This window comes from Haliotis rubra, unplaced genomic scaffold (assembly GCF_003918875.1).
Source record: "Haliotis rubra isolate DU_JTF1 unplaced genomic scaffold, ASM391887v1 Scf290, whole genome shotgun sequence".
Lineage (NCBI taxonomy): Eukaryota > Metazoa > Mollusca > Gastropoda > Lepetellida > Haliotidae > Haliotis > Haliotis rubra.
The window spans coordinates 688,033-714,631 of NW_025766958.1; the positions used below are offsets into that span (position 1 = coordinate 688,033).

Below are 26,599 nucleotides of genomic sequence, written 5' to 3' on the forward strand. Positions count from 1 at the left end.
GCTTCGGTGCACTAGGACACACAGGGCAAAGGTACTGCTGAAGGTGTCACTGTGTGTCACAGATCAGGGCCCCCCCCCCCTTTCTCCCCCGAAAAACATATCCCTGAGGAGCATTTCCCCCTAACCTTTGGACTTCATGATATATACTGAAATGCAGAAGAAACGTCGTAATATCTGAAATGACATTTAGGTATCTATGGAGTATTTGAACCTATTTATTTTTTAAATATACACCGGAAGTCAAGGTTGAGGAAACCATGAATCGTGGTCGTGGAGTTGTTTTGCCCAATAAAGTATTGTTTGATATTGAGGTTAGAAATGTGTTTGTGGAAAGGGAAGAGTTTGCACTAACACAACATTGCAATCGAGATGCACATGCATAATGCATGAATTCAGGCATAAATTGCCGGCTTGAATGGCAGTCGTTCACTTGTTTTCTGAACACAGCAGCTATGGCTGCACTTCTGTAATAAGTGACATGGATAGTGACGTCACTTCCTAACAAAATGGTAGAGTCGCAAAAGGGCCCAGGCTATGTAACATGATACTCTTGGCAATCGAGGAACTACGGAGAGTATATACGGGCACGCAGACACTTATATAGAGGTGACAATTCATACAGAAGATCCGGGTTATGATTGGTCTTCACCAACCCATGCTTGTCGTAAGAACCGACTAACGGGATCGTGTTTTTGTTACAGGTCAAATCAGTACTAGAAAATCTGGTTTTCACCGATGTCTGGTTAATACAATATACACCGCAGATCCTTTATGTCCTAAAAACTGAAAAAAGACCAATATTTACAGGTCTGGAACCCGAAAGGATCCGGGTTAGAATTGCTCTTCAGCAAGCCATGCTTGTCGTAAGACGAGTGGTCAGGCTCGCTGACTTGGTTGACACATGCTATCGTATCCCAATTGCACAGATCGATGCTCATGATGTTGATCACTGGATTGTCGGGTACAGACTCGATTATTTACAGACCGCCGGCATATAGCTGGATTATTGCTGAGTGCGGCGTAAAACTAAACTCACTCACTCACTCATACAGAGACGGAGCGAAAAAAGTTGATGGTGGTTTCGAATCCAAAGTACTAAGTCTTCACTGCCTGGTTCCCGGGGTCTGCTGCGCTACGCTTCGTGACAATAGCAAGCTGACACGAAATATCAACGCACATGTCAGTGTTGAAAATGGGGTGTGTGTCATTGTTTACAATGCTAAATTCGCGTCTCGAAACACGTTCTCTAAAAGTAACGATGGTCGTAGTTTTGGTGACGTATACTTGGAATTAGCATGGATGAAAATGATATTAAAAATACTAACCACCCAATCTCGGATTTTTCTATAGTAAATATTTGACAAGGAGCCCAGTAGTGACAGCCGCCATTGCGCAGACCTTACTGGGGTCAGTGTGGATGCGTTGCGCAGCAGGCCCCGGGAACCAGGCTGAAGTCGCGGACAGTACTTGGATGGGTGACCGTGTTTGGCAGCTTGACTCCTGAGAGTTTCTTGGACTTCAACGACACGTGTGGTCTCATCTTAGACAAGTGAATTCCCTCTGTTCACCCAGCAGTGAATGGGTACCCGGTGGGATAGGTCATATGACTGTTAACCTCTTAGCGCCTTACAGGCAACTTGGGTTATACTCCATCAGCACTTTGAGCATCACAAGTACGTGGAAACAAGCGCTTTGTAAATAACCATTATTGTTATAGCAAACGCAGCGCCATATACACTTGGTCACATTACAGTAGAACGTAAAGTCATGACGTAACACTAATAACTCATAAATGTTTGGTTATATATGTAAAAGCAGATTGTTTCATGAACCATGACATTATTTTATGACATTAAAGTTAATTATTTAGTACATCATTAAACACTCTAGATATATATCTCACACATGACGCATTTGCTTAGTCACTATATGACACCTTCGTTGCGATTCCCAGAAGCCCATGCTGATCGTAAGAGGCGACTTGTGTATTGGATGGTCAGGTTAGGCCACTTGGTTGATTGTGTGTCAGTGCCTCGACAGGACGTTGCGCAGAATGTCAATCACTGGATTGTCTGGTCCAGGTTTGACTGTTTACAGTCTAAAGTTACATAGCTTGAATTTTGCGGAGCGGCCTTAAAGAACAAACAATCAATGTGTATTATGTAAAATGTCCTGTAGAATTACGCCTGTGGGCGTTCAGCGTGTGGGCGTTCATATATTGGAGGTTTGATCCGAGAATTCCTTTTACGGGAAGATTTCATCAGAGTGTGCAAGTATCCCTTCTTACAATTCAGTCATCTTCACACAAACGCCCGTAGGAAAAGCTACTGTTCTCTGTGTCCGTGTCCTTCGTGTAGGTTTCCGTCTTGTGGGCCATGATAACCTGAAATCAATGTTATCATAACATCAGTATCGTTACGTCCATTGACCACATCGCTTCTAGTTCGGTGACCTTAGTGATATCTAACTCTATGTCCTGTGTAAGTCAACCTGTTCATTGACGGATTAATAGAACAACCGTGAAGGAAGCCTGCACGCCTTGGTACGACTGTGTACAGTGGGTTAGTTTGTCCAATTGGTTTAATAGTTTACAATTCTTCTTACAATCTGGGGCGGTGGGGTAGCCTAGTGGTTGAAGCATTTCGTCATGCCGAAAGCCCGGGTTCGATTCCTCACATGGGTACAACGTGTGAAGCCCATTTCTGGTGTCCCCGCCGTGATATTGCTGGAATATACTAGCTAAAATCGGCGTTAAACTAAACTCACTCACTCACTTCTAAGTATCTAAAATTGGTTCCTGGAAAACCTGTCTCAAAATGAGACAAAATGGATTGTCTAGTCATGCTCGGTGACTTGGTAATGGGGTGGGGTTGTCATCATCTGGGGCTCCTTTCACGAAACAACCTTTACTAAGGTTAACCTTAACTCCCATTCTTTAACACTGTACTAAGGTTACCTTAGTGACTTACGATCACCTTAGTGCTTTGTGTTAGGAGGCCCTGGCCCTGTAACATAGGAGGTACGAATACTACGAGAAAAGTTACGAGATCTGAGGCTTACGAGAGCTTTGTGAAACGGAACCCAGGTTATCAAACCCCGACGTCATGTTACACAGTAGGGGTGGGTATTGCAGATAATTTTCATATTGCGATATATTGCGATGCAAAAGCGTATATTGCGATATGTATTCCAATATATTGCAAGAAGGTTTTTTTCAACAAAAAACTACGTATAATCGAGTTAATGCTTGATTTATAAAGCAAAAACACAACAAAATCACTATGCTTGATTAAGATTTAATAAAAACTTTTAATCATGACTAAAACCAAATGTAAATAATATTTGGCACAAATACAAAAAAGGAAAGGAACAACTTAAAAAACGGAAATATCCGAAGATGTCCGAGTGTTACGAGGTTTTCCGAATGCATGTCAAAATACCGGTTTTCGATCAGCGCATCGCAATACGTATCGTTTTCATGTCTGAACCGGTAAATACCGGTAAACCGGTTATATTGCGCAGCACTATTACACAGTAACATCACTCAGCGGTGTGTCAGGTTCCAACTAGATGGTTCATACACGTATATTACTAGAACACTGCTGACTATGCCTTAACAACAAACAAAGGAAACTCACTGGTATTTCTTCATCCGTCCTGGGAAATTTTCTCAGGAACAAGCACAAGGGACAATACAGCAGATTGAGGATCGCAGTTCCTCGTATCAACCTGTAAAAGTAGGTGATCAACTATACGATATCAGCAGCTACAATGTTAACGGTATCGATGTCTCAGGCGTCCATTAGTTCGTGTGTTTACCAGTCTGTCTCACAGTCCCAGAACCGCATTATTTCCCCTACTGCCTAGCCTTTCCTGCAACGATAAAGCCCTTATTGAAGCAAGTCTAGATTTCCTCATGTCCTCACTGGGGCTCCTTTTCAATTTAAATTGGATTTTTTTGTCACCGTCAAAATTATATATATTCAGAGACTAAGCGTTTGTCTATGTTTCATCTGTACCTACATCCTGCTGGGGATTCAGACAATAAGTACGTCCGTACGTTTAAATATAAGATGGTCTAACTTTAACTGCTGGCAATTTATGGTCCGTTTCTATTCGGTATATGTGTAAATAGAGTGATTGAGTGAGTGAGTGAGTGAGTTTAGTTTTACGCCGGATTCAGCAATATTCCAGCTATATGGCGGCTGTCAGTAAATAATCAAGTCTGGACTAGACAATCCAGTGATCAACATCATGAGTATCGATCTACGCAGTTGGGATACGATCCCGTTAGTCGCCTCTTACAACAAGCATGGGTTGCAGAAGACCAATTCTAACCCTGATCTTCATGGGTGTGTAAATACAGACATCAGATACACAGTTACAGAAGATACACAGCTAATTGTCTGGTGTATTGTGTATCTTGAAGCTGTGGATGTGACTATAAATCTGATCTCACTCACACTCACTCTACTATATGTCTGTCCTTGTTTAATAGGTTGTTATTACATGTGCCTATTGTCGTCACAATAACACTATAACATCAGTGTGTGAAATAGCCACTGGCACGTTAGTCCGTGGCTAGTAAAAATCCAGTCGGGCTAGTAAATATCCACAGTCACTGGCCCGAGTGGCTAGTGAATTTTCATGGGGTCATTTTTTAAATAAATCACTCTCTCCGACTTGTTAAAATATAATGCACTTTTGAATCATGCAAGATTATGGCCTGATAAATGATGGTGTTTCACCTCTTTGTTATCTTTTGCTTAGTTTCTACATTCAAATTTCGGGCCAGTGAATTATTTTGTGGGCTAGTTACTTGCAGGCATAGCTAGCGCGCCTGCCTACCAAAACTTGGAAACTATTTCGTAAACTGTATAGCATTCCTGATTTGAGATAAATGTTTGGCCATATAATTGTGACAAGTAGTCCCTGGCAAGCAATGCTGTTATGGATGTTCACTGACTTGGTAACCCTCGATCCCGGTTAGAATTGGTCTTCAGCAACACATGCTTGTTGTAACGGAATCGGGTGGTCAAGCTGATTTGGTTGACACATGTCATCGTATCCCAATTACGTAGATAAATGCTCATGCTGGTGATCACTGGATTGTCTGGTCCAGGCTCGATTATTTACAGACCACGGTTATATACTCATGCCAATAATGGTTGTCACACCCTTCAATTTTTTTAATTGGTGTGGGGTGGGGGTGTGACGGGTTGGGGTGGGGAGGGTGACAACCATTATTGGCATGAGTATATATTGCTGAGTGCGGCGTTAAACAACAAACAAAAAAACAAACACTGACTTGATTGATACCTGTCACGGTATCGAAACACAAAGTGCTTTGACACTAATCACAGGATTGCCTGTTCTAGCGTGGATTATTCACAGGCCCCCGTCATATAGCTGAATATTACTAAATGCGGTGTGAAAAATAAACAAAAATATTTGGTTGCATGTTATCTGCGCTTACCATGGAAAGCCAATTGCCTTGACGATCTGCCCGGCCACCGATGGCCCTGAAAGTATATTTGATATTTAATGATATATATTCTTATTTTACTCGCGTAATACTGCCACGAGAGTAACCTGACATTCAATATTTTTATATTCATATAACATAATATATGAAATATCAACGGAGTATAATTAAGTTTCAATATATTAGCGAAGACACATTCCAGTGATTCCAATGGGCAAAGTGAAATGATTAAACACTGAATCATGTGCTTCTTGAATAACCCAAGAAGGTGATGCCAAACTCCATTATCAGATTGTAATTCACATCGTCAACACCTCAACTGTCATGCTGAATTTAACACCTCCCTAGTTTTGGTTTTCAGCCCCATTGTCCAATGCACATAAAAACATATATTTATTGTATTCAGGGTCTCGACCCACAAAGCGTTCATAACGTTACCTGTTGCAACTCTGTAGTTTATCATATGCTTACGAATGTCGTAGCGCTACGAACGTTTATGGATCGGGACCCTGGATGTTAGAATATTCGACATGAACCTGTATACAATCATGTACAATATATATGCCCCGTTACCTATTGAATACGCCAAGCAGACAGCGAGTTGGGCAATAGCGTACACACTTCCATAGAAAGCATCATGGCGCGTGTCCACTAGAAGCGCCAGCAGAGGAAACAAGGCGGCATCCGTAATGCCTGAAACAGTGTTTAAGAAAGCCATCCAGACATCTGGGAAAATTAGGAAAATGCATAAACCTTATACTAACGACTGACGGTGCAATATTAAAGAAAGTCATCAAGTGACGTCTTTGAAAGTTTGGAGTATGCATTAGAGATTATAATAGCGAGAGAAGGTGCATTATTATCGAAAGTCATCCATCAAGTTTTGAGAATGCGTTGAATCTGAAATTAACGACTGACGCTGCATTATTAAAGAAAATCATCCAGTGACGTCTTTGAAAGTTTGACATATGCATTAGAGATTGTTATAGCGAGTGAAGGTGTTTCATTTACGAAACTCATCGAGTGACGTCTTTGAATGTTTGGCATACTAATGACTCCTCGCATGGTTTTAAGAGTACATAATTGTTTTATTTAATAATAACACATACCAATACCGAGTCCTATGCCAAAGTGTGGTAAGATAAGCTGGGGTACGCTTGTTGCGAAAGGAAGCTGAAACAAATCAGAGGGTATTAAGATGGCATATGTTACTGGGCAATTTAGAACCTGACATGCACAGAGAACAGGTGGCTAATGCTTTGAGTGAAAGTGTTCAGTTTTACAACATGTAAGCAACTATATGTACAGTAAAGTACGGTTATAACGAACACTCTCATAACAAAATGCATGACGAATTACGGTTATAACGAACACTCTTATTACGAATCACGGTTATAACGAGCACTCTAATCACGAATTACGGTTATCACGAACACTCTTATTACGAATTACGGTTATAACGAACACTCATGAATTAAGGTATCATGAACACTCTTATAACGAATTACGGTTATAACGAATTAAAATTAGTGGTCGTTGGAGTTTCTTTACAACCGTAGTTTTCTGTATTTACGGACTTGAGGACACAACACGGCCTTGGCTGAACAAACACATTCTAATTACTCTTTCCGTTCCAGTTAAATTGCACTCTTCGTGTAGTTTGCAGTCGAAGGAGAAATGATGTAACGAATATAAATGTATATAATGTTCAGGAGCTAAAATCATGTCACGGTGTAGCATAGGTATAGCACCCCATTAGAAATTTCCAGGTCAGTAATATGCAGCTACATGGGATAGATGGTCAGGTTTAGCAACTTGGCTCATTGACCATCGTCGTATCCCGACAAACAAACAAATATACAAGCAAAAATTCCCTGTCGTAACTCTGTCCTGAAAAGCATCAAAGGATGCAATCCACAATTTGTGTCCCCTGCCGTGATAGTGCTGAAATGTAACTCACTCACTCACTCACTCAGAATTAAGTTTCGTTCCTCGAAGATAAATTATTCAGAGAAACACATCATCAATCTATCTGGCCATCTTCTTCTCAGCGGAAGGGACAGTGGGGGTAGCCTAGTGGTTAAAGCGTTCGCTCGTCACGCCGAAGGCCTGGGTTCGATTCTCCACATGGGTACAATGTGTGAAGCCCATTTCTGGTGTTCCCCGCTGCGATGTTGCTGGAATATTGCTAAAAGCGGCGTAAAACCATACTCACTCACTCACTCAATCTCAGCGGTCTGCACGGTGATCCCATGGCGACAGGAATAAACTACATATCGATCATGAATACTCACACAGACGAGGCACAGGCCAATCAGTAGCATACAGCATAGAGTGGTGATCCACCTATAACACGAAATCAATACAACGATCTGAGACACATATAAGGATAAGAGAACAAGTATTCACTTTATAAATTCTTTTATCAAAACATTAATATGAAAACCGACATACTTAGTTTAGAAATACGTTTTTAGTTCATGTTTTGTAGTGAGACAACATGAATTGTAATGCGGCTAGAGAAGAAATCATTTAAGAGTGTTTAAATTTATTTTTCTTATTTGATATTGTTACTAACTTTATTGTATTTTTATGAAATTTACAACTATTTAAAACTTTAATACCGACATCGTTAGTTTTGCCATTGTAAAACCATATAGTGAAACAATACTAATTTGTGTTACAAATGGAGAAACAATAACCGTCTTAAGAGTTTAATCGTCATTTATGCTATTGCCGCTATGGATGTATTTAAAAGAGTTAACAATTACAATGGGGCGGTGAGATTGCGTGTCATTAACTCGTTAAGGTTCGATTCCTTACAGGGTTAGAATTGGTCTTTAGCAACCCATGTTTGTCGTAAGAGGCGACTAACGGGATCGGGTGGCCAGGTTGGTTGACACGTGTCATCGTATCCCAATTGCGTAGATCGATGCTCATGATTTTGATCACTGGATTGTCTGGTCCAGGCTCGATTATTTACAAACCACCGCCATATAACTGGAATATTGCTGAATGAGGCGTTAAACACCAACCAACAAACAAAACATACATAGGTATATATACATTGCCTGAAGCCCATTCTTGATATCCAAACCGTGAAATGATTACTAAAAGTGAAGCCATACTCAATCAAGTATAATTCTAAGTAATTTATTCATCATTAGCGTCATTAGGAAACATATTTGCGTACGAACATACCTTCCTATGCTTCTGGCTGCGATTCCAAAGAAGTTGGTTCCAACTAAATACCCAACACTGTCCGGGAGAAATACTATGCCTGAAAATTGTTCATAACAGCCTTATTATTGCGTGAAGAAAAAAAATCATTCGTGTAATAATGTATCAATTTGCTCTTTAAACAATTAAAATATTCTGTGTGGGAAAATCTTTAAGGAGCTTTCATGGTAAGAGATGAAATAGGTACAGTTAGGTCCTGTTAAGACATTTCGTGAACATGTAAGACAGGGCCAAGTTTCACAATGCTATCGTAGCGTTACGACTGTCATACCTCCTATGCTGTAACATTACGACAGTCATAACGCTACGATAGCTTTGTGAAACGGGGCATGGATTCGTATTTACACAAGTATAGCTGTTCTTAAGATCACTGACTTCGTGCAAACATATATGAACACATATGAACACAATACGAACATAGTAAACAAAGGAAACTGCTGTTATCTAAACAAACACTGGGGCGAGATCACACAAACAAACAATATGAAATAATACGTAATAAATATCTTTCTCTTCATAACTGTATACATTAAAATGAAAACAATATTTGAGTACATAGGAATCACTCTAAAACATACATAGAGAAGATACATGGTAATTAATTTGGATTTGGGTGACAGAAAATAGGGAACATGTTTTCGCATTGCTTTCAAAGTTGCTGTCGTCAAGATTGTATGACAGGGGTGAAGAAACTATCCACAAGACTTTATGACCAAAATGATTCACTTTTTAATGTTGATTTTTACCATGTTCTCTTGATTTTTGTCAGGTGATTCAGTGAATTCAGTTTGTGAATTCACTGTTTGATCAGAATACGGGCACCTTTCATGAATACATAGTGTGATCACTATTCTATGTGAGCTAAGTTTCTGATATATACGGAATAACCTTTTAGTACAAAAGACACGAATGAAAATTATTGAATATTTATTTATCAACATGGGCGATAACATAGTAAAACAGATAGCATTTTCTTGTGAAAATAAGACTCAAGATACCATGATAATATACCGGGAATAGAAAGTTAAGCGCCAGCCTATTCAAAACTAAGATGTGAAGCTGTGGAAATGTTAGGCTCAAATAATTGAGAAGATAAGTCCATATTTAGAGAAGGTTCATCTGGTAACTGATTTAGAGATATCATAATCATTTGTATTTACAATTAAAGGAAATATTGTTAAAGATACGATGGCACTGCTTTTTAAAGCAAAATAACTATTCCTATTCTGCTTATACAACACTATTAAACGTAGGTTTCACTTGTCAAAAATGACAATCATGTGACCGTATAACAGTCATTTCTGATTTTCACTTTTCAAAAGAAGGAAACCTTTTGGAGGAAAACATAATGCATGTTTTCCAAAAGCGCCTACATCCTGTTTAAAGTAAAAGATAATTTCCACAATGGTTTTGTTTTTAAACTAAAAGTACTAAACCAAATTATTATAGTTGTATTTTTTCTGAAAGATTTCCTATGAGACTACCTGTATTGGCCAAAATATACTGGGTGGCGCTTAACTTTTTATTCACAGTATATATACGCCGACATTCGAGGAGTGTTTGTGCCGAACAGAAAACAAACAAGGAATATTGAAAGCAAATGTTGTACCAAGTTGCCACTTTTGGGCATGCATCTTGTCCAGGATCCAAAGCGGCACCGTCGGCTCTAACACCGACATGGCCATCGTCGTGATCATGATGACTCCTACAGGAATATATTAACAATGAAATTATGTAAAGGTGGTTGGTTATAGGGACTTGTTGATTTATTGCTTTGAAATACAATAGACTACGGTTATATCTAACTCAAAGTGTCTGCTAAATATAGTTAGTTATAATACCCGTAGTTCGTTATCCGCATATCGACAAGTGGCCGGGGTAATAAACACATCACTTCGTTATATCCGTAGTTCTCTATAAGCGTGTTCGTTATATACATAGTTGACTATTGGTGACCAAGTTTTATTCATTTATTTGTTAGGGATTCAGCATCTCATCTTATAAAAACACAATGTCATTTAGAAAGAGGTCAAATGTAACATATGTTATATTTGGGATTACACTTAATCAGTAAAGTACAGATTCCAGTACTTTTGTTGGGTTGAGTCCCATCCGGGATTCAAACCCACACCCTCAGGGTCAGGCGCCTAAGCGCCAGCACTCAAAGACCACTGCCTAACCTATATCATAAAGGAAGACTTTGTTTATTTGCTAAATATATTTACAGAAATGAACTCCAGTCAAAAAGTATTTTTGCAGACAGAATTAAATGTGTCATTTAATTACAATTATTGACGTCAGTTTTTCATGTGTGATTTAACAGCTGACAAACACTACACGTGGCACTGCCTCACCTGACACTATCAGTATGTAGGGGTCACGTAACAGTTTGTGGAGAGGTGTGGATCGACAGGCATTCTGAAAAGGATGGTTCAGAATGAAATCAGTAAACAAAACACTGGGACGACATCACAAAAACAAACAATATGAAATAATACGTAGTAAATAATTATCTTTGTCTTCATAGCTGTATACATTAAAATGAAAACAATATTTGAGTACATAGGAATCACTCTAAAACATACATAGAGAAGATACATGGTAATTAATTTGGATTTGGGTGACAGAAAATAGGGAATATGTTTTCGCATTGTTTTAAAGTTGCTGTCGTCAAAATTGTATGACAGAGGTGAAGAAACTATCCACAAGACTTTATGAAGAAATTGATTCAATTTTAATGTTGATTTTTACCATGTTCTCTTGATTTTTGTCAGGTGAATCAGTGAATTCAGTTTGTGAATTCACTGTTTGATCAGAATACGGGCACCTTTCATGAATACGTACTGAGATCACTATTCTATGTGAGCGAGGTGTATGATATATACGGAATAACCTTTTAGTACAGAAGACACGAATGAAGTTTCTTCTAAACTTTGGGTTACTCTGCGGAAGAAATAGGCCGTCATAATATATATAACATTGATGCGAAACAAAATGTATTCTCTCTTTCTACATCTTTTGGGGCCGATGGTTGACCAAACATGTTGTGACTGGTGAAATGATATAAGTTAACAACAAAATAATCTTCGATTGATGATATTCATGTTACTTACTTCAGTCGTGACTGAGAGATTGAAGACAAACCATTGTAATCCTGAAAATAAAATTGTAAAAATTCATAAAAACCTGCTCGAATATGTTGATTATCTTTTCACGAAGAATCGAATCATAAATATTCTTTGATATTCCTTTAAACGATTCACCTCAAACGTCTAGCTTTGTTCAAACTTAAATAATCTCTCTTTTTCTCTCATTCACACACATCACACACACACACACACACACACACAACAACAACAACAAAAACCAAAAAAACCCCAAAACCAACATACATACATGCATACATACATACATGCATACATACATACATACATACATACATACATACATACATACATACATACATACATGCATACATACATACATACATACATACATACATACATACATACATACATACATACATACATACATACATACATACATACATACATACATACATACATACATACATACATACATACACACACACACATACATACATACATACATACACACACATACACACACACACATACATACATACATACACACACACACACACACACATACATACATACATACATACATACATACACACACACACACACACACACATACATACATACATACATACATACATACATACATACATACATACATACATACATACATACATACATACATACATACATACATACATACATACATACATACATACATACATTGACAGGGTGAAGTTCATGTACATCTTACCGAGGTCGACGCATATGAGGACACATATGACAAGAAATGGTGACATTTTGCCCACGAACGTGTACATAAATCCTCCAAACGGATAGCCAACTGTCAAAATAGGAAACAGTGTCATACAAATATTGAATTGAAACGATTTTTGGTTTCACTTTCCGTACGTATATCATCGAATGAGCTGACAAAACTGATAGTGCAAACCGAAACATGAGTCTCATTAACTTATTCAGACAATGACCTACTTTTCAGCCGATCCAAATTTTCTCGTGTGAAAGTGAAAATAGACATCACAAACAACTATGGTTACACTGACTTCCACTTTCTTGTTTCCATAAGAAAATGGTATTTACAAATGAATTTTAATTTTAAACTTTAATAACATCGTATTTCTATATTTTATTGGCGAGGTGTTGGCAGCATACCTTAACTAAGACTTCACAGACTGCCCCAGTTTGATGAGGTCGTAAAATGATTTACAATTCATTCAGCTCATTGGTTACACCTGTTAAGTATTGTTTGCGCTTATGCAGTGTAGTGCTGTAACGGACAGTGTGATTGATATCATATTAAGTCCGTACCAGACCGCCAAACTTTTTTAGCTTTTTAGCGGCAGAGCCTACTTTTGATATTTTCACGATTTCCAGGTTTCTGTTTGTCAGAGCTCGCTGCACGACATGTTTGCAAGGGTTATAAGGACCGTAGTGTTGCATTATACAATTGCTTAGATGTATCAAATAATACCGATTAATAGTTATGCATCCAGTTAAATGAATTGGTCTAAAAATTCTGGACTGGTTATTATACTAAGTTGCGCGATAGGACGGAACCCAGTCAACAGGAAACGAGACTGATGTATACTCAATGTTTTGACTTGTATGAGTGGCGCAGGTCAAGATCCCTCAATATAGTTTGGTGACTGAGTGATTGAGTGAGTGAGTGAGTGAGTGAGTGAGTGAGTGAGTGAGTGAGTGAGTGAGTGAGTGAGTGAGTGAGTGAGTGAGTGAGTGAGTGAGTGCGTGCGTGAGTGAGTGAGTGAGTGAGTGAGTGAGTGAGTTTCTTTCGCCAGCATTACCGCGCTCGGTCACACCAAAATAAGCCACGAACTTTATAACCTTAATGTAGAATCGAACCCCGTCATTCTTGTGCGACGAACCAGGTTATCCCCCACCATGAACGTGTGAAAAAACAATGTCATATTGATTTGTTAAAATCATAGCGTTACCAAGTACTCCAAATGCTGCTCCTCCCATAGCTAAACCCATAGCTCCGCTTCTCGCTCTGTCATCCGGGTATCGAGATGCAACTATACTCATCCCTGTAAATAATGCATACATGGAGGCAATGGTCCAGAACAAGAATCAATGTTGCAATTGACACTGCAGGTGTTTTACCAGCACTCCTGTGAAACTGCACAATCGATATATAAGTGCTCAATTGGGAAAACTAGACTGCCAAGCTTCTTTTTATCCCTGCCCGCTTCATTTTGTATCAATGGAATAAAAAAAAATTGGTTTTAATATTTCAATTTTAAATATTGTGCTTCTGGAATAGGAAAGACTCTGCTTCATTTCATTTGAGAACGTAATTCTGTGTAAATCCAACAGTCTTGGACGGGCAATTTCTTAATTACCTATGGGGATGGGGACACCGAGATAAGTCATCGTTGCATTCTAAGTTGCATTATAAGATTTAATTCCCCAACCCCCTAAGTGATGAGATAAATTGTGGCAACCCTCCTCGTTGGCTTTGCCATTTACCAAGTGCACTAAGATTCAGCACACACATTTACTTTACTTTATACTTGTAGGCAATCTTTAATGTTAGGCGCACCTGTTTTTGACATAAAATTGCATGATGTATTAAGTTTGATTTTTATGGCTTTGATATATCCCATGCCTTAACATAGACAACGCGTCAACGCACCCTGTCCCTTAAAGTTAATTATACTTGTACAACTACTTATTGCATATAGCATAGAACGACGTCAACGCGAGAAGTCGATAATTATGCGTTATCAAGCTACTTTTAGGAAAGAATCGACAGCGAAATGTCGCTCTATGTAATAAACAAGACGTTGTCATCTACATAGTGTATGCTTCATTTTGACTAACTTCTTCTTCTAGAATGCAGATCAAACAATGAGCCAGTCCTGATTATCGACCGAAACAAAATAGTGAAGAAAAATATAGAAAAAGATATGCAAATATCAATCTTCATGCTGAATGTTTAATGTAATACCCTACATGACCTCAATGTGACACACGCATCGCTTGTCTTTACGTGCATTTTACATTTCCTTCACTGTTTGACAAGTGTAATATTGCTGTGTGGGGAATTATCCATGTAAAAATTGTCTGGGAGACAAAAGTGCTGGGTGTTGTGTTATAAACACTGCCTACCTGCTATGACGGTGCCAGCGGATCCCAAACCTTGAACGGCCCGGGCGAAGAACAGGGGGATATACAACTCGGAACAGGCAAAAACTGAAAACGTATAATACATACCTGCTATTTACTGTTATGTTGCAGTGTTATTCACTGTGTAACAATGTTCCTAGTTTAATAGGGGGTGGGGTAGCCTAGTGGTTTAAGCGTTCGTTCGTTACGCCGAAGATTCGGGTTCGATTCCCCACATGGGTACAATGTGTGAAGCCTATTTCCATGATAATGCTGGAATATTGCTAAAACTAAACTCACTCACTCACTCGAACCCGGGTCTTCGGCATGACGAGCGAACGCTTTAACCACTAGGCTACCCCGCCGTTCTCAAGTTAAAAGAGGACCAGCAATTGTGTGACGATCAGTCGAACCTGTATACCACACCTAGGCCTGTTTGGGATACTTGACCACTGTTCCAGGTGAATAGAACCCCTGTCTTTAATGCTATAATCACTGTTTTTGTATTTGACTGCCTTAGTCTTTTCACGACTGCACCATTTTGTACAGCCACTCATACCTTGTGTATTAATTTGGAAATTTTAAATTTAAGATACATTTGTTTATTAGATCGCAATACTTTGTTGTTTGCTGGTTTCATGCCTGGTTCTTTTATCAACTCATTCCCTGTTATCATTTAGTTTCAACTTGGAAATCAACTCTTGACATCGCGCTCTTACAGAGAACCACGGTTGGCGCAAGGAGCGTGACAGAAACTATGGTGGATTCCAATCCAAAGTTTTGTTTCTTGGTTTGTGTTCCACCAAAGTGGTGAAAGAGTAAGTCGGCTTTTACGCCGCTTTTAGCAATATTCCAGCAATATCACCGCGGGGGACACCAGAAACGGGCTTCACACATTGTACCCATGTGGGGAATCGAACCCATGATGAGTGATGAGCAGACACTTTAACCATTAGGCTACCCCACCACCCCGGTGAAAGACTAAATTCATTGTATGGTGTTGTTTATTTTAAGTACTAGTATATATATCACATTCTCAATCGGTAAACCATGATTAATTTAAGCAGACATATAGCATTTGTATCTATTTTGTTTTGCTTCAGCAACGTGAAATGGTTAAATGAAAACTTTAAAACATGTACTTACTTAGAGCTGAGGCCAGTATCACCACGCACCCGCAGAACAAGACTATGGGATAACCCACTCTGAAAAATAGTTATTTGTGATTGTTTGAGAGGGAGGGCAATTAGGGTAAGAAAACTAAAATAACAACTGTATCTCTACTATTGATTGATTGATTGATTGCTGTTTAACGCCGCACTCAGCAATATTTTACCGGTCTGTAAATAATCGAGTCTGGACCAGACAATTCAGTCATCAATAGCATGAGCATCGATCTACGCAACTGAGATACGATGACATGTGTCATCCAAGTCAGCGAGCCTGATCACCCGATCCCGTTAGTCGCCTCTTACGACAAGCATGGGTTACTGAAGACCAGCTCTAATCCAGATCTTCAGGGGTTGCATCTCTACTAACTATTAATCCACTGTAATTAGACAACTAGGCTCTGTGAGACAGAAGGGTTTGAGAGTTTTCGGCCACGAAGTTGCCGAGTCTGGGATAGATTACTGTAAAGCTGTTTCGATGTAGTAGGATCGATGCATGGAAAACAAATGGTTACCTCTCGAAACACGACGTCAGTTCTTTAAGAATTGAATAAGCGAACCGTGATGCTGCGGTAAATTATACTGAATGGTTTTCCATTAGTTTGTAGCCGCACTGCAGCTATATGGCGGCTGTCTGTAGATAATCGAGTCTGGACCAGACTATTCAGTGATCAGCATCATGAGCATCAATCTGTGGTTGATATTATGAACAATGGCACACAATTATCAGGTGACTGAGTCTGACGACCCGATTTTTCACGTACCTCTGGTCTGTCTCACAGTCCCCGAAGCAAAACAAATTCCGTCCACCCACCCGTGAAGATCCGGGTTCGAACTGATCTTCAGCAACCCATGCTTGTCGTAAGAGGCGACTAACGGGATCGGGTGGTCAGGCTCGCTGACTTGGTTGACACTTGTCATGGTATCCCATTTGCGTAGATCGAAGCTCATGCTTGTGATCATTGGATTGTCTGGTCCAGATTCGATTATTTACAGACCGCCTCCATATAGCTGGAATATTGCTTGGTGTGGCGTTAAACAACAAACAAACCCAGCCCATTCTTCAGTGCTCAAGCCTAGTCTAACGCTTATTCTCTGAATATATATAACTTTGATAGGAACAAATAAAATTCCTTTTACATTTATAAGGAGCCCAAGAGAGAATGGAGATTCAGAACCTGAGAAAATCTAGACTTGCTTCATTGAACTCCCATTTAACATGGCAGAAAGGGCTGAGGCGGAAGGGAAAATACTGCGGTTCAGGGACTGTGAGACAGATTATGCTTAAGCCTTCAATGAAGCAAGTCTAGATTTTCTCCCTTCCCACTACCTCTCCTCTCCAATATAAATGGAATTATTGGTTCTATCAACTTCCAAACTTATATATATTCAGAGACATTGCGTTGGGGACATATAAACATGAATCCCCAAATTCAAAATGTGAATACACCCCAAAAATGTTGATTGCAGAATAGTCGCAGCTAGATGATGTTCAGCTCCGAATTTAAGAATGTCCATGGAAATATGATTTACGTTATTAGCTTTCATCAAACGATTGGTTCGCTTTCATATTACTTTGACAAATACGAATCCATCATTTCAGCTACTCTTGCGTTACAATATTGATCAACGTTCAACATTTTTGTGTTAAACGCATTATTTTCATCCTTAATAAAACTCTGACTATATTTTACAGATCGAGATTGTTTAATCATTCTTTTGGAAAGCGAACGATATTAAAGACTTTTTTATCCATAAAATATTGCATAAAAGACTATATTTCAGTCTTAATGACAGCATTTAAGTGCTAAATTTTCGCCTTAATGTAAGCCTTAAGTTTAGCAGATCCATTCATGTCATTAGGGGGCGAGAAGCGTGAAATCGAGTGACTTCGAATCACGGGATGGAATTGAGATGCTCTGTCCATGAAATCGCAATTTGCTGAAGAAGGAGACTGGCTTTGTGATGTAATTGAGGTGATTGACAAGAATAATTCAATAAGACGAGGACACCCTGCCCAGTTGATGAGGATCGCTTGAATGGTCTGCTCGTTGAAACTAAGTTGCGATTATACTGACCGTATGGGGCGGATGCTGGTTGTCATGTAGGTATCTACGCAGCCTTGCCCCAAGGCTGTACTGAATGCTGAGCTCATGGATGTATAGTAATTCTATCCTTCGAAGAGGCAAGACTAGATAAGCGGACAGTATCCACATTGGTCCATTTCATTCATAAAGGCAAACTAACACTGAGACTACCAGGTGCCTATTGCTGTGAGGCTATGAGAGTGAATTTGAGGTCAAATCTGTCATTTTGCTGCCACGAGTCATGCACATCACTGTAAGCAACTAAGATTCTTGACAGGACTGCCCAGATAAGGCTGTCGCCACACGACATGTTGGTAACAATATTGACATGGGTGTTCCAGTACAAATCAGGCAAATCCGGTCTCTAAGGACACCATAGACGAACGCTTAGTCTCTGAATATATGTAACTTTGATAGTAACAAAATAAACCCATTTAAACTGACAATGAGCCCCAAGGAGACCAGAGATTCAGAACGTGAGGGAATGTAGACTTGCTTCATGTAGAGCTTTAGCATTGCAGAGAGGGCTTGGCAGCTGTGAGACAGACTAAGGAGCCCAGTCCGTTGTCTATTATTCATTTAGAAATTATCATTTAAACTATTATTTTTTAGCTTAGAGACTTGTGCAAGTCTAGTATCTACGTACTTTCACGCATCCTTGCAGTACATGTTAATAGTATTTACAAACCTTTAAATTCCTCAGTACCTCCAAAACATTGATTGACGTACCGCTCTTTGAGAGTTTTCTCAATTTAGGGCTACAGCTAGATTAAAGAACGTAAATGTATTTTGTGCTGTCATCAGTTCGGTAATCCAACAAATGTACTATTTTACTGTTCTGTGTTATTGAATTTGGTTGGCAGTTGCACGGAGTTTTCTATGACGCTAGTCCAAACATCACAATGACATTTTGTAGGCACGCATTCGGGGAAACATGAGAACACGGTTCATCTGCTACGAGTACTTGTATAAAAGCAATGGCCGCCACTATGCTGAAATGCATAAAGATATCATGTTGGTGTTCTAATATTAATAAAGTTTCTTAATTGAATTGGATGAATGAATGAATGAATGAATGAAATAGTCCTGATTTTGTCAGTTCGAAACCCTCCACATTCCAGCATATAGTTATTTCAGTGCAACAAATTATTAATATTGATGATGCTAAACACAATGCTAGAGACTCCAGATTGCAAACATTTTCACAAATAATATCAGTGGACGTTTCATAAACGAGAGGTGTCCGGAGTTTCAGGGTCTGATCTGGCGAGGTGTCGTTGGTTATAAATGTGTATACAAACCTGCATCACGATTTAACAAAGAAAATGAATTCCGTACTCACAGATCCATATAAACAGAAAATGATATGGGGGCAATGTTTCCGGAAAAACAGTGTCCAGATTAAGGGGTTGTCATTGTTTGAAGTATGTATACACGCTAACACCCATTACCTGTTACAGAGCGGTCCGATGAGAGGTCCCGCTATAAGCTGTATTATCGCCTTGGAGGAGAGCAGCCATCCAACTTTAGTATTTTCATTGAGAGCACTGACGGACAGGGAGAAGGCTTTTTGTGTCAAAGACTGGCTCTGGGTGTGATTCAAGCTTTGCCCTGATTCATTTCTGTACAAGGTCCTGTTCCTGGAGTGAAAGTTGGCCTCATCCAGATCCAGCAAGATGTCAGGGATGATCGGGACTGAAACAGGAATACTAAACCAGTTATCATGTTGACAATAGGGTTACAGAGACTGAAACAGGAATATTAAACCTGTTAAGATCCTGTTGACAATAGGGTTACAGAAACTGAAACAGGAATATTAAACCCGTTAAAATCATGTTGACAATAGAGTTACAGAGACTGAAACAGGAATATTAAATCCGTTACGATTCTGTTGACAATAGGGTTACAGAGACTGAAACAGGAATATTAAACCTGTTACGATCCTGTTGACAATAGGGTTACAGAGACTGAAACAGGAATATTAAACCTGTTACGATCCTGTTGACAATAAGGTTGAAACAGGAATATTAAAGAGACTGTTGGTTACAGAGAAACAGGAATATTAAACCTGTTACGATCCTGTTGACAATAGGTTTACGATGAAACAGGAACTTAAAACTGTTATCATGTTGACAATAGGGTTGCAGAATGAAACAGGAATATTAAACCCGATGACTGGAACTGAAACGAGAATATTAAACCCGTTACAATCATGTTGACAATAAGATCACATGGACTGAAACGGGAATACTAAAACAGTGACGATCCGGTTGACAATAAGACCACAGGAACTGAAACAGGAATATTCAGCCAGTAACGATCCGGTTAACAATTTGATCACAGGAACTGAATCAGGAATATGGAACCAGTTTCGATCGTGTAGAGATTTAGACTGATTGCCACTATGTAGAGCAAAAGGTTAACCTGAACAAAAATATAACCAATAATGACCCGGTAGACAAGTGGGATCACAGCTGCTGGAACGGGAATACAATACCAGTTACGATCCTCGATACGAATAGGCTAATGGCAACCGAAACAGGAATACAAAACCGGTTACAATCCTATAGATCAAACGACACTACACATATGCATAAACTGCACTGACCACTCTGATAATGGGAGGGAACAGAACATGTTCTACTCTGTTGGTACACTGTATCTATATACATACTCGTATCTACGTCACTGCTGTGGCTGGTCAGTTTGTCAGTCCTAGCAAATTGGCTTCAAGTCCCTCAAGTATAATTGCAGTATTAATCACAGCGTCTATGACTACGAAGAAGATAGGGACAAGGTCGTGGGACATAGTGTTCATTTACATTACGTAGAAACTTTGAAAAATCGGTCAGAGCAGAATTACAATCAGAACAAACTAGAATCGAACATTTACTGACATGCTAAACTAAACATTAATTGGAAATCTCAAGATCCTGCTTCCTTGCATCAAACAGACTAACGTGTCTAAACCCATGAATGAGAGAGTAAGTTGTTAAGCGTCACTTTTAACAATATTTAAACAATATCATGGGGAATTAAACCTGCCAGTTCTATAAGGGATGTATAGAAACATTGACATGCATGTCCTTGTGATATTCAGATGTTTATGACGACATAGATTCACATACTTGTCTATAGATAGAAGCGACAAAACCCTTTTCCACCTTCATAAGAAATATCTGCCAAAAGTAGAGTCGATTGTTAAATTGTGACTATATCGCGAGCAGATATTTGTTACATCAGTATTACAGCTGTATGATGTTGTTTGTAAACAAATCGGGTCTGAACCAGACAATTCCAGTGATTGCCACCTTGGATACGATGACAGAGCATGTGTTTATGGGGCTATCGTGATATGAGATGCCCAAAACATTCTGGCAAAATTGTGAGATACAGCTTCCCCTCGGATGGTGTAATCTTCCAGCTGTTTTACTTTAGCATCTGTGTTTCGGCCACCAGTAGCGTTAACTATCATCCTTCATGAAAGCCACAATATAGCGCGCATAATACTAACATGTAGTTGGTGATAAAATGTCAGATTACATCACCACAAGACAACGGCGGTTGTAAGTTTCATATTGATGACAAGGAGAAGGTAACTGGCTTCAAAACAGAGATACTAGATATTATTCGAAAATAGTTATGAACAGCTTCAATAATACAAAGGGAGACAAAGACACCTACGTGTGTTACGTCATCGGGGAATGACGTCTTATGACGTCATTACCAGTATGGCGTCGTGTGCAATGGGGTTTGATAGTTACTTCCACGAAATCGATCTAATTTAAACGATCTAAGCAATTGATGATAAGATATCAGAATACATCACCCCAAAAGAAGGCAGGTTGTACTTGCGTTTTATATTGATGGCATAGAGGATGTAACTGGCTTCAAAACAGGTTATATACAAGATGCTGGTCTAAAATGGTTATTAAGAACCTTACTTATACAAAGGATCTAAAGTAGCAGACATCTACATGTGTTTTACGTTATCATGGAATGACGTCGTATGACGTCCTGTGCCATCGGGTTTGCACCATCGTTGGTGGGTCTTCGAGAAATACAGATGATGAAGATAGTTACTTCAACGAATTCGATCTATTTACAGCGATCTAAGCACTATGCGTATCTCAATTATATGCTCTAGTGTGGGAGTTCCCTTTAGCGTTTAGGCCGCTATGTAAAACGAGCCTTGTCCATTTTACTGTGGCCTAGCGTATACAGAAATAACTTCCCATCTACAGGTTCCGTTCACCATACAGCATCACGGCTATTGACTTCATCCTACGGCGTCCTTTTCCACAAATCAAAATGTACACATTAACGAATCTGTTCAATGATCCTTTAAATGCACACATCCAACATCAAGGCTGTTGGGCAAAAGTCACATTTGCATGCATCCTCAGCAACATGTTTTTTATTGTTCAATTTTCACTGCAACACGAAGTGAAAACCGCCGTAGGTTGTTCCATATATAAGCTACTCTACTCAGATGGTAATTACATTTATACCCCCAAGATATGTTCTGTTTCACGCTGAGAAATGTGACGCTCTCAATTCAATTATTCAAGGAAGGTTCGTCGGATATGGTAATTTGCTGCGGGTTTCCATAGAAATAGCAGAAACAGACCCTTGACTAATGATTAATGATACACGTAAAAAGATATATTGGGAAAGTATAATACATATTTCGATAAACAAATCTACTCAAGAAACCTTATAGATGATAAAATGAGCACATACAAGAGACATAACTAATCATATAAATGTTAGTAATCTGTGCTTAAAGCACCCATTTGTACCGTAATGAAATCATTGTGAAACTCTCAGAGATGAAAAATATAATAAAAACATGTTTTCAACATTATACAATTCATTTCCGAGAGTATAGATATACTCATTCTCTCTCTCTCTCTCTCTCTCTCTCTCTCTCTCTCTCTCTCTCTCTCTATATATATATATATATATATATATATATATATATATATAAATATATCATCCTTCAGCACTTCACCATAAATTATTAGGAGGGTATTAATAGCAATATTTTGACAGTATTATAAGGTTATACAGTCAACTCTCGTTAATCCGACACTTGTGGTTGCAGAGAAATATGTCGGATTAACGAAAATGTCGGATTAATGAAAATGTCGGAGTAATGTATTTGTGTGAAAATATCAATGTTTACTAAATGTATGTCATTATGAATATATTGGTGTTAGTGTCATATTTACATGCATTTAATTGGTGGTCAATATATTGAAGTCATCGTTCTGTACCAACGTGAATGGTATGCCAGCCATGGAAGTGCAAAGTTACAAATATTGGTAGACTGTTCTCTTGAACTATATAGCCAAATTATATAAAGGATAATACTTAGGTATATGTTTTATAAATCTTAACCCACCTTTGCATTTAATCACAGAGTTCGAACCAAAGGTCATTACCGACTCTTGTGAATAAGTGTTTCCGAACAACTGAATACTGCAAAGTTTATCAATGACACACCGACCCTCAGTCATTGAGTACGTCTTATCTTTCAAACAGATGAACAATATAGAATTACTTATTAATAATAGAAATATAAATACTTTTAAAAAAATAATTAAAAAATATAGAATTGCACTTTACATCACGTTATTTCCATTGCTATTTTGAATTATATGCCATATGGGAAACTCGAGACAGTTCTTCTCGGGCGTTGATGTTGTATATCTTGTTGATAATGATATGAAAGATATTGTAATGCTTGCATAATTTACATAAATTAAATAAAATCGACATTTCAAAAGTATTTACCTGAACAAAGAAACTTAAATATTAAAATTACTCTGTCCTGAATTTAAATTGACAACTACGTAATAAACCAATGAAGGAAATACATTTTAAACACTTTTATTCCCCAGCATGGCTTTTAAAATAGACTTTTAATAAAAAAATATATACCTTCCTTTCTGACCATCAACCGACTTCGCGTAAAAGGTATCTTTGAGGGATAAATTGAAAAGGTCAAAGCCGGATAATAATCTTAATAGTCTTAATCTGCCGAAACACATTCCACACAACTTGACAATCATGTGAATGGATCGCTGCTGGAAATCAGTGAGGACAGTAGGAGTTCGCTGAAAGGAAGGGAGTGAGTGAGTGAGTTTAGTTTTACGCCGCATTCAGCAATGTTCCAGCTATATGGCGGCGGTCTGTAAATAATCGAGTCTAGGCCAGACAATCCAGTGATCAACATCATGAGCATCGATCTACGCAAATGGGATACCATGACATGTGTCAATCAAGTCAGCGAGCCTGACCACCCGATCCCGTTAGTCGCTTCTTACGACAAGCATGGGTTACTGAAGATCAATTCTAAGCCGGATCTTCAGGGGTCGTTTGCTGAAAGGGGTAAAATGTGTTTCGTAATAGAAACCAAATGTGACAATGCTAATGCTACAATAATAAACTGTCTGAGAAAAAAAACAAACCCACGTTTGATTTTTGGCTAATAATGAAACAGACAGGAAGTGGCTATTGGATGGTGATGTTTCCGATACGCCTGTCTTAACCGCTGATAAACGTTCGTAACGATTTTGGTTCTGTTTTAAATTGTATACTTTCTTTCAACCTGCAGGTTGTCTGTTTAGTGATACTTGACTTGCAACACAAGTACTTACCAACCGCCGTCAACAACAGACTGTCCAACATGTTGGTATAAAACACGATGAACAGGGCCAACTTCGTGGAATGCTCACACTTCCTACGAATGCTTCTAATACGTTCAAATGCCATTTCTGAAAACAAAGGAATCTAGTGTAGTTTTATATAAGAATCCTTTCTTATACTATTGAGAATTATATCATGCATATCATATCAATAGAAGTATGATTCATGAAATACCACGAGTGTTAAAGGTCTGTTCGTTCTTTAAAAGAAGTAAAACACGTTGTATCATATTCCATATACTGAAGCTCTGCTTGTGATGTAAATGTTTTTGACTTAGTGAGTGAGTGAAAATTGTTTAACGCCACATCAGCTGTTTTGCATCCACTCTCGGCGAGTAATATCTTACAACAACATATTTAGCATGATGATAAGACTGACTGACTGAGTTTGGTTTTACGCGGCTTTTAGCAATATTCCAGCAACATCATGGCGGGGGACACCAGAAATGGGCTTCACACATTGTACCCATGTGGGGATTCGAACCCGGGTCTTCGGGGTGACGAGCCAACGCTTTAACCATTAGGCTACCCGACCGCCCCCATGATGATAAGAGTAATGTTGAAAATCAATATAATCTAAAACCTGACTAATGAGATAAAATTCTATATTTTTTTCATATAGTTTGATATATTTTAAATATGCTGGTACTAAATGGTTAGAAACTGTTGTAAGAAGGTTGGATAAGGAACAAACACAAGCAAGGTCAACACATCCAAGCAACATGTGCTTGCTTATTATTTATTATTGCACGGGATGCTAAACGTATTGGAATCTTCTTGTTTCTGCGAGTTACAATGCTATCTTGAAGCAAAGTATTTTCATTCCCATAAGAAGGAATACAATCATGATGATGTTAATAACTGAACTGGCATATGATGAAGGTATTGACTACATGTCGACATGTATCAAATTACTGAAGTATACGCATGTATTTCACTATAGAACGAGTAAGGTACAGAGCTCCACATCCTAAAATGAAATGTTTTCAAATACAAATATGAGAAAATATGACATGTTCAATTGCTTATGTTTACCGTGCTGCCATTCCCTTTACAATGATTACTCACAAGTACTATGTAGGTACCGATTTGTCCTTTGGTATTGCAGAATAGAAACAGTTAAAATATTTCTAATCTATTATCTGACACAGAAAGGTTTTAAGAAAACTAAAAAAATACTACATTGGCAATATATGGATACCGACTTACCTTTTGTGTGCTTAGATGGCTAAAAGGTAGAACGTGTGCTTGACTTTCTCGTTTAAATCCCACCGGTATTCAAGAAGAGGTCCACTTTGGCGCTAAGGCAGGCCTAATGCAATTCTGTGGACCCGCCAACGTCCTCTTCACAGCTCGACCAAATTGGCACGACGGAAAATTAGTTAATGCTGGGATGGGGAAATAGTCCATGTAGAAAATTGGCACTTAAAGGGCATTGTCACCAGGAGGAACCGTACTGTTCCTTCGTAAGAGGCATGTATCTGTCTCTCCAATTGAATGAGGTGGAAAGTGCATGACGCTTAGCTTTTTGTGTCCGTCTGGTTCATGAGAAAGTTCAAGCTGGGCATTCAAAACGAGGCACATTTGTATGCTACCGTTCCTCTATTTTGAAAAGCATTTGCTCTGTTTCTTGGCTTGTATTATCTTCTTGACTTCT

General features: G+C 38.8%; 1 protein-coding gene across 1 annotated transcript; it reads right to left on the reverse strand.

The window, feature by feature from the left end:
- Positions 1-1,623: 1,623 nt before the first annotated feature.
- LOC124281948 (synaptic vesicular amine transporter-like) lies at positions 1,624-26,307 on the reverse strand. The gene is made up of 17 exons (XM_046717954.1): positions 26,152-26,307; positions 24,895-25,011; positions 19,681-19,924; positions 16,120-16,178; positions 14,977-15,060; positions 13,800-13,892; positions 12,581-12,670; positions 11,839-11,879; positions 11,080-11,143; positions 10,335-10,430; positions 8,687-8,765; positions 7,780-7,831; positions 6,595-6,658; positions 6,059-6,178; positions 5,477-5,522; positions 3,639-3,729; positions 1,624-2,383 (listed from the first exon to the last, which is right to left on the reverse strand). Exons 2-17 carry the CDS (start codon positions 25,007-25,009, stop codon positions 2,291-2,293), a joined length of 1,431 nt encoding a protein of 476 aa, XP_046573910.1. The 5' UTR covers positions 25,010-25,011; positions 26,152-26,307; the 3' UTR covers positions 1,624-2,290.
- Positions 26,308-26,599: the final 292 nt, after the last annotated feature.